This window comes from Chaetodon auriga, chromosome 2 (genome assembly GCF_051107435.1).
Source record: "Chaetodon auriga isolate fChaAug3 chromosome 2, fChaAug3.hap1, whole genome shotgun sequence".
Taxonomy (NCBI): Eukaryota; Metazoa; Chordata; class Actinopteri; order Chaetodontiformes; family Chaetodontidae; genus Chaetodon; species Chaetodon auriga.
The window spans coordinates 3324736-3339351 of NC_135075.1; the positions used below are offsets into that span (position 1 = coordinate 3324736).

Consider the following 14616-nt stretch of genomic DNA (forward strand, 5'->3'; position numbering starts at 1 on the left):
ATTTTGAATTTAATGTGCTGAAATACAGAGTCATCAAGAAGTGTCACACACTAATAATATACAGGCTAATACCCCATTTGCACTATCTTGTGTCCCAGGTGATCTCGGCCCATAATTTCCAAAGCATGCAGAAGCATTAAGACATCTGACATGAACACGGATTTACATGATTGCTTAAGAGTACTTAAGAAAAAGTGTTTGAATTAACTGTTGGATTTCATGTGTTCTTCTGTTGTCTTTTATGTTCGGACTTGTAGAATATTAGAATTGACTTTAAAGACGTAGGGTATCATTCTACCCAGTTAGGGAAAGAATACCTGTAAATACAGTGCATCATCAGTGAAATCCAGGAAGCCATTCACCAGTGTATTTATGGATCAAATTCAACCATTAGGTGGAGACAAATACCCATCATTGTTCTGCCAATCTCATTGTAGACGTCTTCATAGCTGCAAACAGGTCACATATCTGGCCTACACACACACACACACACACACACACACAAACATCTGTGAACGATCACTCCAGCAGCTGTTTTAATGGATCTGAATTAACTCTACCTTTGTTGACTAGCTATCTATCTTTGTTGCTATCAGTGGTCTTTGGTCCAAAACCACTCCCTTGTTCACTCAGTAATTTTTTCCCGTTGAGCATGCAAGCCATAGTTTGCTCAATAGTGAACATTAAACTAAGACTGACAGGGGAGTCGCACAACACTGATTTCCACATCTATGAAATGTGACTTCAGACAGAGCCATTGACACATTATGGCTAGCATGTTAGCAAACTGTTTCCTGTTGATCTAGCAGTAGACAATACCAGCATTCAATCATAGACTTAGACTTAAACTTTTACTTTATTGATCCCAATTTGGGAAATTCTTTTATTGCAGCAGCAGTTTCAACATACACATAAACATAAAATACATGCAATAAGAAGAACAAGGATGAGAGTAAAAACTAAGAGAAACAGAATGTTCCCAAAAAATATAAATATAACTATATATAACTAATATATATAACTAATATAACTTTTTATGGTCATGTTTCTGGTAAACTGTTAAATGTAAGTCCAATATTCACTCCCCACGTAGCCCTGTTTTGGTCTCCACCAACACATGGAATAGCTGAAACTATTCGTCTCTTTAGCTGCTAAATGCTCCACTATGTTCACCAGCTAGTTGCCAATTTTATCTGTCTGCTGTTTTGGTACTGGGAGGGTAGAATACCAAGGGCTTATCAGAGCTTTGAGAGCTGTTAAACTGTGGGCCACAAAACGAAAACTTGGAGTAGTGAGCAGAGGACCATTAAAAATGGTTTAGGCACATTATGAGTAACTTGCATATTACACATAACAACCAAGCAACAGGCAAATTTAGCCACTAGATGGTAAAGAAAGTGGAGCATTTAGCAGTAAAGGGTCAGAATTTGACCAAATCATAGAAAAGGGGAGTTAATGTTGGGCTTAGACAAGTTGGCTATAAATACTGCTCCAAATAAATACTGCTGCTGCTCCTTATCTGCTGGATATGTAAACGGGCAGGTGTTTGCTATGTTAGCCAACACCTAACTTTATAAGCCTGTATCATGTGGTTGCTGTGCATTTATCATCTTCCTCTGATGTCTTTTCTCTTGTATTCAGAAATCATTTATTGCAGCTTTAATTTAAGGATTAGGTCAAGACAATTGTCTTGGAAATACTGACACAAAGGGACGATGTTAAAGTCAGACGAGGAAATGTAGTACACAACAAAAAGGTAGGAAGCCTTAAATATCGTTCCTGACACTGTGAATCAACAGAAGGGAGATGGCATGGGTTTGCAGCCATAGCATTAAACTTAGCTCTATTTTGTTAGCCAGGATAACTAAGCACCTTTCAGCAACATATTGCAGGTAAAGACCATCCAGGGCAGAAGGTGGCAGTGGAGAAGGTTTGAAGAAATGCTGAAATAGGCCCAAAAGTTTTCATTCTTCTACAGTAACTATTTACTTTGCAGGCCACTGCCCATGACACCCAAACCTAGACTATATAAATGAATGGAGGTAGGCAGTTTTAATAAATACATCTACGCCCTTCTCCAGAGGAGGAGAAGAAGAAGGGGGAGACTGGAGAAAAGAAGGCGCACAGAGGACAGAGGTGATGAAGATGGACAGAAGAGACACCCAGCTGGTTTCTTTGCTGTTGTGTATCATCACTCAGGTGAGACCTGCCAAAAGTCTATACATGTGTAAAATGTGTGTACAATGACAGGTCATACTGTTAGCTACGAAAGCAGTCCTTCCACTCATCTCTACAGTTCTCTGTAGTAACACGATGGCCTGTGGTGTGCATGATGTGTTGATGCTTGCCTTTTTTGTACACATATTGGTCATGAAGGTGATTGCATTAGGAATGTTCATGTTGTTTTTCACGTTAACACAGTTTATCATTATTAGAGGCAGCAATACAACGCAAAAGACCAGGGTTAAGCTTTCAATGTCTGTCAGTGCAAAACAGAGCTGTTACATATGTTTTGGATGTGCACCAAAGTGCACCAAAGTGGATATGGGATGGGAACCATCTGAGGTTCGCTGGAAAGTATGTTTAGGTCAGTTATGGAATTGCTGCATGGAAGAAAACAAGCTGAGTAGAAGGATATTTATTTGGGATAAACAAATCAAGGGCTTGTGGTCAATAGAAGTGTGTGCTAGATGTTGGTCAATGATAAAACCATCAATATTTGTATGTTAGCTGACAGTAAAGGCCAGTGGGCTGAAACATCTATTTATCAAGAAGGCTTCACTTTTTTCTGCTATTTGGTGTCCAATTTATTTGAAACTTTGCACATAAACATGCGTTATTATGAGAGTATGTAGTAGTATATACTCTGCTTTTGGTTTTGTGTATGAGTGACCGACAGATGTTTTGTTACATTCTTGATGCTGGATATTTGGCAGTGTCATGTAATCCAGTGAGAGATGAGCCAAATATTTGGCGGCATGACATGGAAATAGAAATGAAATCAAAGACTAAAGTTATACAAACAATGGTCAGCCAGGGACAGGAGTGTCAACAATACTAAAACACCTTACTGAAATACCTGAAGTACAGATAAAGGTACCTTTACTGAAATCTAATTTCAGTATACAGTAGAAATGCTGATCTCCATCCAGCATGAAAAGAAGCTCTGGATCATGCAAATGATTAGAGATTTAGAATACTTAAGATATGTCTTGCTTTTGCAGCAATTAAAGGGTTGTTTTGGGGGATTTAAGTGAACACCCAAATCCCAAACGACTTTTCTCACATAACCTGAGCAGTATCTGTCCCAGCAGATAGTTTCAGTGTCACATGCTGAGGTTTAAAGATACAGACCTGTGAAATGTCTGCTTCTGCCCTCATACCATGAAGGTGACTGCAGATTCGGGTGTGCTGCTCAAAGGATTGAGCAGTGACATCAGACACAATGCCTTGGTTACTCTGGACAATCTACATACCTTGCTGTGAACTGTTTGCACTGCAAATATTTCTTCAACAGACAGCATTTCCTGTGAAAACTGTTCACAGTGATGTGCATGGGTTACCTTTACATAACATGCCTTAGTGTCAAATCCACTGCAGCACTAAACTGTGTTTTAATACCAGAGGAACCAGCTATCAGCTACTTAGAGAGCAAAACAAGCTATTCGGTGACAGTATAAACAACAGCTGTTATGTTGCTCCTTTCACTTTAGGTGTGGTGCCAGCTGTGTACTGGGCCATGCCAGTGCCCGCCCACCGCGCCACGCTGCCCTGTTGGCATTCCTCTGATGTTAGACAGCTGTGGGTGCTGCCAGGTGTGTGCGAGGCAGGAGGGTGAAGCCTGCACTGACCGACTGCCCTGTGACACCCACCGAGGGCTGCAGTGTGACTACAGCGCCAGCTTCCCTGGAGGGCCGGGACAGTGTGTTGGTGCGAATAGAATACACTCAAGATGGAACTGATGTCTTTGGAATAGAGAACTGCAAATATCTCTTATATTACTTTTATACCACAATACAAAACGGCAACTGCTATGTCAATACTAAGCTAATTAGTACTATAGCACTTGATTCCATAAAATTTCCAAAAAAACAAAATATATATATATATATATATGTTTGACATCATCACCTCCATTGATTTTTGTAAATATATGCTTACTCTGAATTTGATGCAGCAACACATTTCAAACGAGGTTTGCACATGATAACATTCTTTTTGGATCAAGGTTGTACCTCTCATGTATTATCATTGCAGTCACAGAGCCAAGGATTAATTTTTCTGACACATAAATCCTCACATCCGCAGAGGCCATTTTACACACAAACTGCTCTTTTGAAGCTATATCAGATGGAATATGTTTTGATCAGATGTCCAGATGAACAGTCTTTGGACTAAAAAACTCTTACGCCCATCTGGATTATCTTTCATTTGCTACAAAATTAACCAGTTTAAAAAGTTGCAACTCCACTTACAAACAAACGTGGTAGCCAGCAGAGACATATCCTTTTTGCAGAAGCCAAATGAAAACTTTGGAAAAAAAAGACTCTGAAAAAGAAAAAAACAAATCCATCTCTTTCTATATATATAGACACGCACACACACACACACACACACACACACACACACACACACACACACACACACACACGCACAGAGCAAGCTAGTAAGCATGGATTTAAACAATGTTTAAGCGGATTTTGGTGAGTAATACTGAATGTAAACACAATTTTTGTTTAAAAGGGGGCACAGGGACCTTAGAAACAATAGTTTGAGAAAAATAAATGTTTGTATTTGCTCAGTTTGGTCGGCTTAGTTATTGCATATTTTATCATATGTGTATTTGTCACATTATGAAAAGCTAAACTCTATGACACCTGAGCAGTCTATTCACATGCAAATGAAACACTCAGCACAATGTATTCCTTCAGAAATGACTTCAGCACAATTCTCTGTAGTGTATGAACAATTTCCAGGTAATTATCCTTCAGCAAAGCTAATACTTAGCTCCGTGACTTGAATGTCATGATAATACATGAGTGGCACAACCTGAGGCTACCACAGTTGTCAGTACTAGTACCACAACTGCAATGACAACTACTGTACTTTAGTATGCTACCAATACTTCTACTGCTGCTGCAACTACCACTACTCTACTAATAGCGCTGAGGTTGCTTATCCTACTAGGCACCTACTGCAACTACCACTGCTGTCACTATTTTACTGCCACTGCTGCCACTACCACTGTTACTAATCATGACACTGTCATGATTAGTGATCAGTATCACTGTCATGGTAAGAAAAGGACAAATATCCTTTCTAGTCTCTTTCACGCAATTTGCACACACACACACACACACACACACACACACACACACACACACACACACACACACACACACACACACAACCGTTCCCACTGCATCCATTTCAGAGGTCAACAGCATTACTGAGCAGATGCCTGTTTTTCCGTAAAAAAACAGACGAGTGACTCAATTCCTGACAATAATGCTGTATTACTTACCAAAGAATTTCTTACTAATGCTCTTCCAGTAAAGACTGGATATCAGCATATGATCTCTCCTGCAGGTTAGTTGTCGGAGCATGTTTCATATAACTCACCTCATGATTTGCACAGAAGTAATGTAGTGTATCACTTTCGTTTCCATAACACTCCATCCTGTCCTCCTCTTCCTGCCTTTGTTGTGATCAGGTCAGAATGAGCTGGGCTGTGAGATGAATGGCAGAAGGCTGCAGGAGGGACAAGTATTTCAGCCTTCCTGTGCCCATCTCTGCCGGTGCCTGGGGGGAGGGGTGACCTGTGTGCCGCTGTGCAGCGATGATCTGCAGAAGTCCACTGATAAGTGCCCCAACCCTCAGCTGGTGAGACTACCAGGGCGCTGCTGCAAAGAGTGGGTGTGTGATGGCTTGGACAACACAATTTCCTCAAATCCATCAGCAGGTAATGTGGTAGATGGTCAAAAAGACCAAACAAAGATTGCTGGAATCACATTAGTCTATGCTGGTTTATCAGAATAACAACTGCAAGAAGTGAGGTTGTTAAGACTGATATGAAAGAGTAAAAGCATCAATTATAGCTACTGTAGAGGCATTTCATCTCTGCCAGTGGTTTGAATTCAATACTTCAGCACTGAGATTTTCATCAATTTACAATTACAATCAGTCATTTGGCAGGCACTTTTATCCAAAGCAACGTACATATGAATTCGCACACTGGGGTTCAGTATCTTAGATAAGATACTGATAAGGATACTTCAGCAGTCCACACGCCGAAGTATCCTTATCGACCGCTCTACCTCCCGAGCTACAGCCACCCCCATTTTCTGCGAGGCATTAAAAGCTGCTGTTAAAGTCAGGCCAGCAGGTGTTTGGACACATGAACCCACAGTCGGCTACCAGAATAGTTCAGGTCGCTTCTGGGTTGTGACGAAATAAACAGATTTCAATACGAAAGAGGCGCCAGAAGGTCAAACACATGCATGAAACATCTGTGAGCACTATTCTTAGGAAACTGACCTCACCCGAGCAGCAGTTTACAACATTTGAGACTGTATATGGGCTGAATCTTCAATGAAAGCTGTCCACTTCAAACAAGTTCCAGCTTGATGCACACAGCCAATATTTTCCTCTTCTGTGTGTCTTTCCAGCAGAGCAAGCGAGTCAGAACTACGGTGGAGGGCTGTCCAGGCCATCATTTGGCTCAATTTCCAACTGTATCGAGTGGACCTCAGACTGGAGCCCCTGTTCCCACAGCTGTGGCCCAGGTGTCTCCACCCGTACCACAAACAGGAACTGGGCTTGTCGCCTGCAGACTGAGACCAGACTGTGCCAGATCAGGCCATGCCAGACTCTGCTTCAGGGACTACGAAGGCTGCAGGTAGTCAGTGCACAATCAACACACATTAATCAGTTTGTCATAATTCCATTGATCAAACACTTGTCACTACATTTCAAAGTCAAGTTCCACCCAAGAACACATGTCTGAGCTGCCACTGTGCGGGCTCATTGGCATGGCTTATTGGGACACTTCACTGGAATGCAGCAACCGTTAATGTCACTGAATTCAAGTCAATTTACAGTCATTATGAATTTACCAGCTAGCTTAGCCAGCTAACTGGCATCACACCAGGGAGCTAGCTTACCACTAGCTCTACACCATAAAATAGCTGAACTCACAAGCCAGTGTGGCTACAGGTCCAATTGCAGACCTCATAGGGACCCCAAGTCTGCATCCCACGGGAAGAGAGTAGCCTTGGGTCCTCAGGAAAGAAGTGCACACTCACTTCTCTTAGCAGATTTTTTCTTTTCGTAAGACCTTCATTTTGCCAGATTTGAAAACAATTTTTCTACTCAGGACTGATCGGTAGACGACCGCTCTACCTCCTGAGCTACAGCCCTTAACAGTATGTTATATTTGATGTTGAAATTTTTGTGCCATAATCCCAGATAAGGATGGGCTCAATTTAGATGTTAAACATGTACCAACATACAAATGACTATACATCACTGGGCATGCAATAAGAGCAACTGCATAATTATTACAGTTTTTCCAGTCACACAAAACATCCTGTTTTTCAGGCTTCAGGGGTGTGTGAGAGCAGCTATGGTTCACCTCTGTCCATTCAGCTTGAGCACCAGGGCTGCTGGAGCACCAGAGCCTACCGTCCCAGGTTCTGTGCCTTGACCTGTTCGGAGGGACGCTGCTGTAACCCCTCTCACACCAGGACAGTGCGGATGGTTTTCCGCTGCCCCCAAGGCAGGCTCATCCAGCAGCAGGTGATGATGATCGAGTCCTGCTCCTGCAGCACCTCCACCTGCCACCAATCCCCAGCCACAGCTGCACGGAGTGTCCTGTCCTGGATGTGAGGAGCATGTGCATCCAGCTGTAAGAAAGATGGGCAGGTCCTGTCTGTGAGAAAACTTGAGAATAAAAATGATTAAACATACACACATGGTAATGTGGAAGTGCAGAAAGTTGAGCCAGTGCGTCAGAATTATGGAAATATTACAATCAGGATGTGAAACTTGACATTTGACAATAGCCGTTTGAGAACAGTTTATCCAGATGTGCCAATATACAAATTCATAAATATGCAGTCACATTTGAACGTATGTTCTGAGATTTATGCAGTATAGCTACAGGTATAAAATCACAAAGGCAACCTCATTGACATTTCCCCCCCTATCATTTAATTTCTATGCTCCTAGAACTTTTCATATCATCACATCTTATCAAGTCGAATCCTGTCCACTCTCTGGCAAATTTAGATTTATAGATCTGAGATTAAAAAACATGTCGATTCCTGTGCTGGCAGGACACCAACATACCCGTGTGCATGTGCCATAGTCTCAGAAAAACATGGTGTTAGTGACTTTAGAACCCACAGGTGCCTGAATAGACATTTTTAATTCCACCGTTTGGATATAGGGCTCCCAAACTATAGGAAAACCAGTGTGGCCTCACCTGAAATGTTGTTAACCTTGTGTCTTGGTGCCCTTGCAGGCTTATCATCAATCAAACATGTACTGTACATCGACCCACCTACTCATAGGATTGGAGGCTCAAGGATGCAATGCAGTCAGAGCTATCTTGGAGCCAACATGGAGTGGTCATTAGAGGAACTGCAACAGACATAGACACAGTACTATCTTAAGTTTTCACGTGCGTTGTTTGCTGCATGGTGCCACACTGGGCTCCGCTGCTAATGTGTGAATGCTGGAAGAGCATTCATGCAAACCCACCAATCCAAGGTCTCAGTGCAAATTTGAGTTTGCCAAAATTTACAGAAAACTGCACACTGATTTGAGAAGAGAGGTGGTACAAAAAAAGAAACTGAAACGGCTTCTTAGACCCATGCTTTTTTAAAACGACACAAGTTCACATATGTTGGTGCACTTTTTCCAGATGTAGGTATGTAAATGTTAGGATGCATTTTCAGCTAAAAAGTGGTCAACTGTTGTTTGTTTAAACAATAACATGTTGTTAAACTGGCATGTTCAATAAAAGTGACAGTATTAAATGTTTTTTATTATTATTTAACTGTAGAATGAATATCTTAGTAGCATTTGGTTAATTGCATCTGATTGAAATGTGGCTACACAAGTCACCTTGTTATAAAAAGTTATTACATAATCAGTGTTTGACAAGAGGGAGGGTGTGTGGTTTCAACACGTGGGGCCAAATTGCAAGGATGTCACTTTGATATTCTGTTCGTAATAAAGCCATGTGACATTTCAATAGCTTGGTTGTATTATTCGGTTTTAAAAGCAGGCCAGTTTATACAGTCATGCCACGCAAGGAAGGACTGATGAAAATTCATTCTTTCACAAGAATAAACATGTGTGCACGCGTCTTCGTGTGTATAACACCAACCTCAAGACTGGGAAGTGGGCGGGCATTTTCTAGGTTTCATATTCGCTTTGACGTTGTTTTGCGCGACGCACAAGCATTTGCAAGAGGAGATGTTGGACCTAAACGAGCCGGCCACTGGTTGCTGTTTTTTTTCTGTGTGAAAATTCAAGCTTAATGAAAAAGGGGATTTAACACCAAAAGATGCCTGAAAATATCACGCACGGAGCCTGCGAGAGCATCAACCTGAACTTTACGCACACCTTTCTGCCGCCCGTTTTCGTCACTGTGTTCGTCGTTGGGACGCTGTCCAACATCTGGGGGCTGAGAAGCGTGTGTACCAGCTGGAACAACATCGGTAACATCAATATCTTCATGCTCAACCTGGGGGTGGCGGACCTGCTATACCTATTCACGCTGCCGTTCCTCGTGGACTATTACGCGCGCAACAGCCGCTGGCAGTTCGGCCAGCCTTTCTGCAAGGTGACCCGCTTCTGCTTCAACCTCAACCTTTACGGCAGCATCGGCTTCCTCACATGCATCAGCATCTATAGGTACCTAGGCATTGTGCACCCCATGAGAGTGATGGGAAAAATCAGCAGCCGGCACTCGCTAGCTATAAGCACTCTGGTTTGGTTTTTCGTCATTATTCAGATTCTCCCTGATATGTTATTCGATAAGAATGATGTAAATTTGCCAAACGCGTGTTTCGACACCACCTCTAACGAACAGATCAGAGCCTACTTGCCTTACAGCGTCCTCTGGACCGTCACAGGATTTGCCATACCACTGGTTATCATTTTGGTCTGTTATGGACACATTGTTGTGGTTCTTGCCACAAAAGCCAACGTCAATCCTGTACTGAAGCAGCGGTGTTTGAAACTGGTCGTGATTCTGGTGATACTGTTCTCCATCTGTTTTATTCCCTACCACGTGTTTAGAAATGTGAATCTGAACACCAGGATTCTGAAACAAAATGGAATTTGCAAGCCCAGCTTCCGCAATATCTACATTGCGCATCAGGTCGGCAGATTTCTGTCTTGTCTGAACAGCGCAATAAACCCGCTAATTTATATAGTTGGAAATGATGATTTCCTTGTGAAGCTTCATGACTTCAGTAAGCGGGCCCGGCTGTCTCTGTCAGGCCTGAGGGGCGCAGTCCTTTACCGCAAACCGATGGAAGCAGACAAGGATTCACCGTCAGAGACTTGCGTCGACCTGATGAAAGGATAAGACGCACAACCGATTCACACGAGATACTTCTGTCCGCGAGTCACAATCTTGCACCACCAGAGCCTCCTCATTTCCTGGAACGAACTATAGTTATGACAGATGACGTGCTGAATATTAAGCCTGTTATTAACCAGCGTCAAGTCATGAGGTCACCAAGGTGTCAGCGCAGAGAACTTTTGCTGTATCTGCAAAACATTATTACAAAAGACATTTGCAGCTGAAGCTCATGTTATCATCTCATTCACTGCATTGATTTACTGCATCAGGTATTCGGTATTGTGCTGTGGTGCTGTTCACATTTTGCACTTTCTGTGTACCGCTGTGTTTGCTGATGTCCAGTTATTGCCTTCCTACTGTACAGTACAGGAAAAGTCCAGTCCATGTATCGCCCTTGAGCATTGCCAGGGCCTGGTTTATAATTTGTGATATATTGCACTACCTTTGCACTGTTACAGCTGAAGCATTAGATATACTAGGCAGTTGTTTTAATTATGTACCTGAGATGAAATCAAATTGGTTTTGATTATAGGCCCTAATTCCATTTAACTGTCTGAGTGGCCATTTCACTGATCTTATAGTACAAATTTACGAAGAGGAACAGCAACATCTATGTATGCGCTGGACCTACAGCCTGAGGAAGTGAATGCTTGAATATATTCAGAACCTCAGTAAAACTACAAATGCATGCTGTAAGTATTCTGAGCAAAATGTATTCAAGTATCACAAATTAAAGTACTCATGCAGAATGCTACCTGTCAGAATGATATTTGATCATTATTACTGATGAATTACCATCAGTAAGTTTGTAAGATCAAACTCATCTAACCCCACAGTCTTGCAATAAGAAGGCTGTGAAGGTTCTAAAGTTCAGTTTTTGTTTAAACTGTTTTATAGATGTGTTGATTCAACTGTGTGGTCACTAACTGTTGTATAAGCCTACATTATGTATGTGCCCCTAAGAAACTGGCTATACACACACACGCACACACACACACACACACACACACACACACACACACACACACTCAATGGTGCGAAAACAAAAAGCAGCAATTTCTCCCGTTTGTGAAGCTGGAACCATCAATTGTCATTTTGGCTTGAAAAATTGCTTAAACATTCCATTGATTAACAAAATCAGTGCTGTTGCAATAGTTAATGTTCTGTTGATTGATTTGAATATAGTAAATGTATAAATTCACACTGAGGACATTTGTTACAAAGTGCAACAACTAACATTTACTCGAAGTCACTTTCACTCAAGTCAAATCATGTCGCTAACATGTCTGACTGCAGACGGGAGTTAAAACCTTGAATCTGATTCGTTTACAATGCATCAATAACACAGGCAGTTATTCAGCGAACTCCTCAGAACCTATTTGCCAATAAAAGAGACACCATCAAATTGTGCTGCACATGTCCCTTGAATCACCATAACAATGTGTAAAGTGGGATTACAACTAAGTGTGATAGCGACATACACACAATGATAGATATATCCACACATAAACATGCCTTATATCCATTGCACATACACATATAGACATCTGTATACACACACACACACACACACACTCCCATACATCGTTACTTGTTCAGTTAGACAAAAAACATCTTTGCATCCCTTTAATTGACCGTTATCAATGTCCAATGTTAATTTAATTTTCAGCAATAAAATTCTGTTCTTTATCCCTTTTAACATCCTTTTCGAGAAACTGCTGCTACTTCAAAAACACTTTGAAATGTTCACAGTGCACTTGTTGTCTCTTTGTCATTTCCTTGTATATCCTGAAAATCATCAAACACTGTGGCTAAAGGACAACTATAAAAAACTGAGATGTAAACAGAGATCCACTTTTCAACTTTAATCCAGAATAGCGCTGATTGCTTAAAATACCACAAAAGATAAACTTCTGACTACTCTTCCTTGTCACAAAATCTACATAAACCACACTGCTGAATTCCACATTTGTTGAGCATTTATCTAGTAAATTCTGTGGTGACATCAAATGTAGTTGTGTAAATGCAAAAAGTTTTGTTTTACACATAATAATTTACCAAGTGTATGGTTGCACGAAGTTGACTATATAAGGTCACAATCTTTAGTGTATATTTCTCTAAAACCATCAGTTTTCAAGAGGTTAATTAGAAATAACATTCCTCTTTCAGACATTGGTCCCATAAACAAGGGCGTATCCTCAAATACGGGTATTATAACTGAGCATATGGGGAATTCCTACATGAATATATTATCTGATAAGTGTAACATGCAACTGCATGGATGATCTGTGATTGATTAGCAGGTTTGTTCTGAAACTATCATCAAATGTTTTTTTCAGAATGAGTCCATTTTGATTGAAGACGCAGAGACTTTCACTTTTGCAGACAGCAGGTCTGCGGAGGGGAAGTTTCATTCTGCGGTGGCTCAGCTATGCAAGAGATACTTATCTGCCTTGTGCTAACTTCACAGACTACTGAGAAAATGTCAGGAAGCTGAAGCCATTGCCTGTGTCTGTTTTCATGAACTATCTTTATACCTCTCCATAATGCTCTGGTTACACTTTGTCAGTAAAATCTGGGATTGAGTCCATTTTTAAAAACATATTAATACTTTTCTTCTAACATGCCCAGCTGTTACTCCCTTGTTCTCCATAGTCTTGTTTTCTTCCACTGTATCATACATTTAAGTATCTAAGAATTCATTTTCCTGTGTCATTACGGGAAAAGACCTGATGTTATCCATTGTTAAGGATTATTTGGAACCTCAACAATAATGAATAATGCTTCCTCGGTTTTAATGAAGCAGGATGTCAAGGCTAAGGGCATGGAGTTTGGAGGATGCCACACTAACTGACTTATCGCATATCAGCAACCTGCTCTGACCAGGCAGTCGAACCAGGCTTATTAGGAATCTGGATGGCAAATCAGGCCAGGACTGTGATATAAACAGGAACATATAACAAAATAAGGATGTACTTTCTGGGCACAATATTCCACTGACCCATTGAATTGTAAACAAAAGCCACAAGTGTTTTCTAAGTAGCAGAATATGACTTGTGAACTACTTGACTCTGAACAAATAAGATATGCACAACCCTTTTCCCACGAAAGCAAACTATTGTGTAAACAATATTAGTCTAGTAGTGTGTGATGTAACGCTGCAAGTACTGTGTATGGCAAAAATACAGGAACTCTGCAGTAAGGAGCGTCATATTTTCGTCATGGTTGCAAAATCATTTTCCTGTGCACTGCAGAGGTCTCACACATTCATTTAAAGAGTTCTCACTCCTTCATTCTGAATAAGAAACACAGAATATTCCAGTCTTGCTAAACAGTCTCAAAGCCAAAGGCTGACACAGGAGAGCTCGTTCCATCTGTGTCCTCCGTGCCTTTGTGGTGTGTGAGCAGGATTATAGTGTGTTGTCTCTGCAGATAAATATTAACATTTTGCTGACTCTCCCACTCCTTCTCTTATTCTGTAAACACAGTCTGGTTAGAAAAACATAAAGCAGCTTGATGCATGTGGAGAAGCATTTAGAAGAAGCACCAAGACATTGTTCTTTTCACCTCATTCGCTGCTGTACCTTTTCTCAGCTGCCTTTTGGAATTTCAGACTCTCTTAACAGCAGGCTTAATTGCAGATTTGTCTCACTGTATTCATATTTTTTTTGTTTTATTTTGGATCAGCAAAATACTGGATTTTAACAGAACTGTTCAAAGTTAACATTGTTTTTTCATTTAAGCATGACCATATAATACATAACAGCTCCTCTACCCTTAGCAAAGCAGTCATTTAATGCATTCTATGATATGTCTGGAAACCTCACCATGTAGCTTTTGTAGCTAAACTACATCTTTTAAGTAAGCCTCAGTGTGATGCACATAATCATGCTGGGATGCTGGATGGAGAGCTCTTTTAAGGACAGGAGATCTGATCAGAAAAGTTCAATCCTAAATAAACTTAGTTGTTGGGCAGGTACCAGTCATGCATGAACACAAGGCATTGGTTTGGATGT

The 14616-nt window shown here is 41.1% G+C and overlaps 2 protein-coding genes across 2 annotated transcripts; both read left to right on the top strand.

Annotated features, from left to right (window-relative positions):
• Positions 1 to 2139: 2139 nt before the first annotated feature.
• LOC143332300 (CCN family member 5-like) lies at positions 2140 to 7887 on the top strand. Its single transcript, XM_076749637.1, has 5 exons — positions 2140 to 2199; positions 3714 to 3930; positions 5714 to 5962; positions 6669 to 6901; positions 7600 to 7887. The coding sequence occupies exons 1-5, from the start codon at positions 2140 to 2142 to the stop codon at positions 7885 to 7887; spliced, it is 1047 nt and encodes a 348-aa protein (XP_076605752.1).
• Positions 7888 to 9486: 1599 nt separating this feature from the next.
• On the top strand, positions 9487 to 12259 carry LOC143331417 (P2Y purinoceptor 1-like). Its single transcript, XM_076748270.1, has one exon. The coding sequence runs from the start codon at positions 9575 to 9577 to the stop codon at positions 10601 to 10603; it is 1029 nt and encodes a 342-aa protein (XP_076604385.1). The 5' UTR covers positions 9487 to 9574; the 3' UTR covers positions 10604 to 12259.
• The last annotated feature ends 2357 nt before the right edge of the window (positions 12260 to 14616 follow it).

Bases quoted from the DNA above. Each gene is read 5' to 3' on its own strand.
- LOC143332300 (XM_076749637.1), top strand. From the start codon at position 2,140: ATGAAGATGGACAGAAGAGACACCCAGCTGGTTTCTTTGCTGTTGTGT. The intron at 2,200-3,713 runs GTGAGACCTGCC...CTTTCACTTTAG, and splicing joins TGTTGTGTATCATCACTCAG to GTGTGGTGCCAGCTGTGTAC. The intron at 3,931-5,713 runs GTGCGAATAGAA...TGTTGTGATCAG, and splicing joins AGGGCCGGGACAGTGTGTTG to GTCAGAATGAGCTGGGCTGT.
- LOC143331417 (XM_076748270.1), top strand. From the start codon at position 9,575: ATGCCTGAAAATATCACGCACGGAGCCTGCGAGAGCATCAACCTGAAC.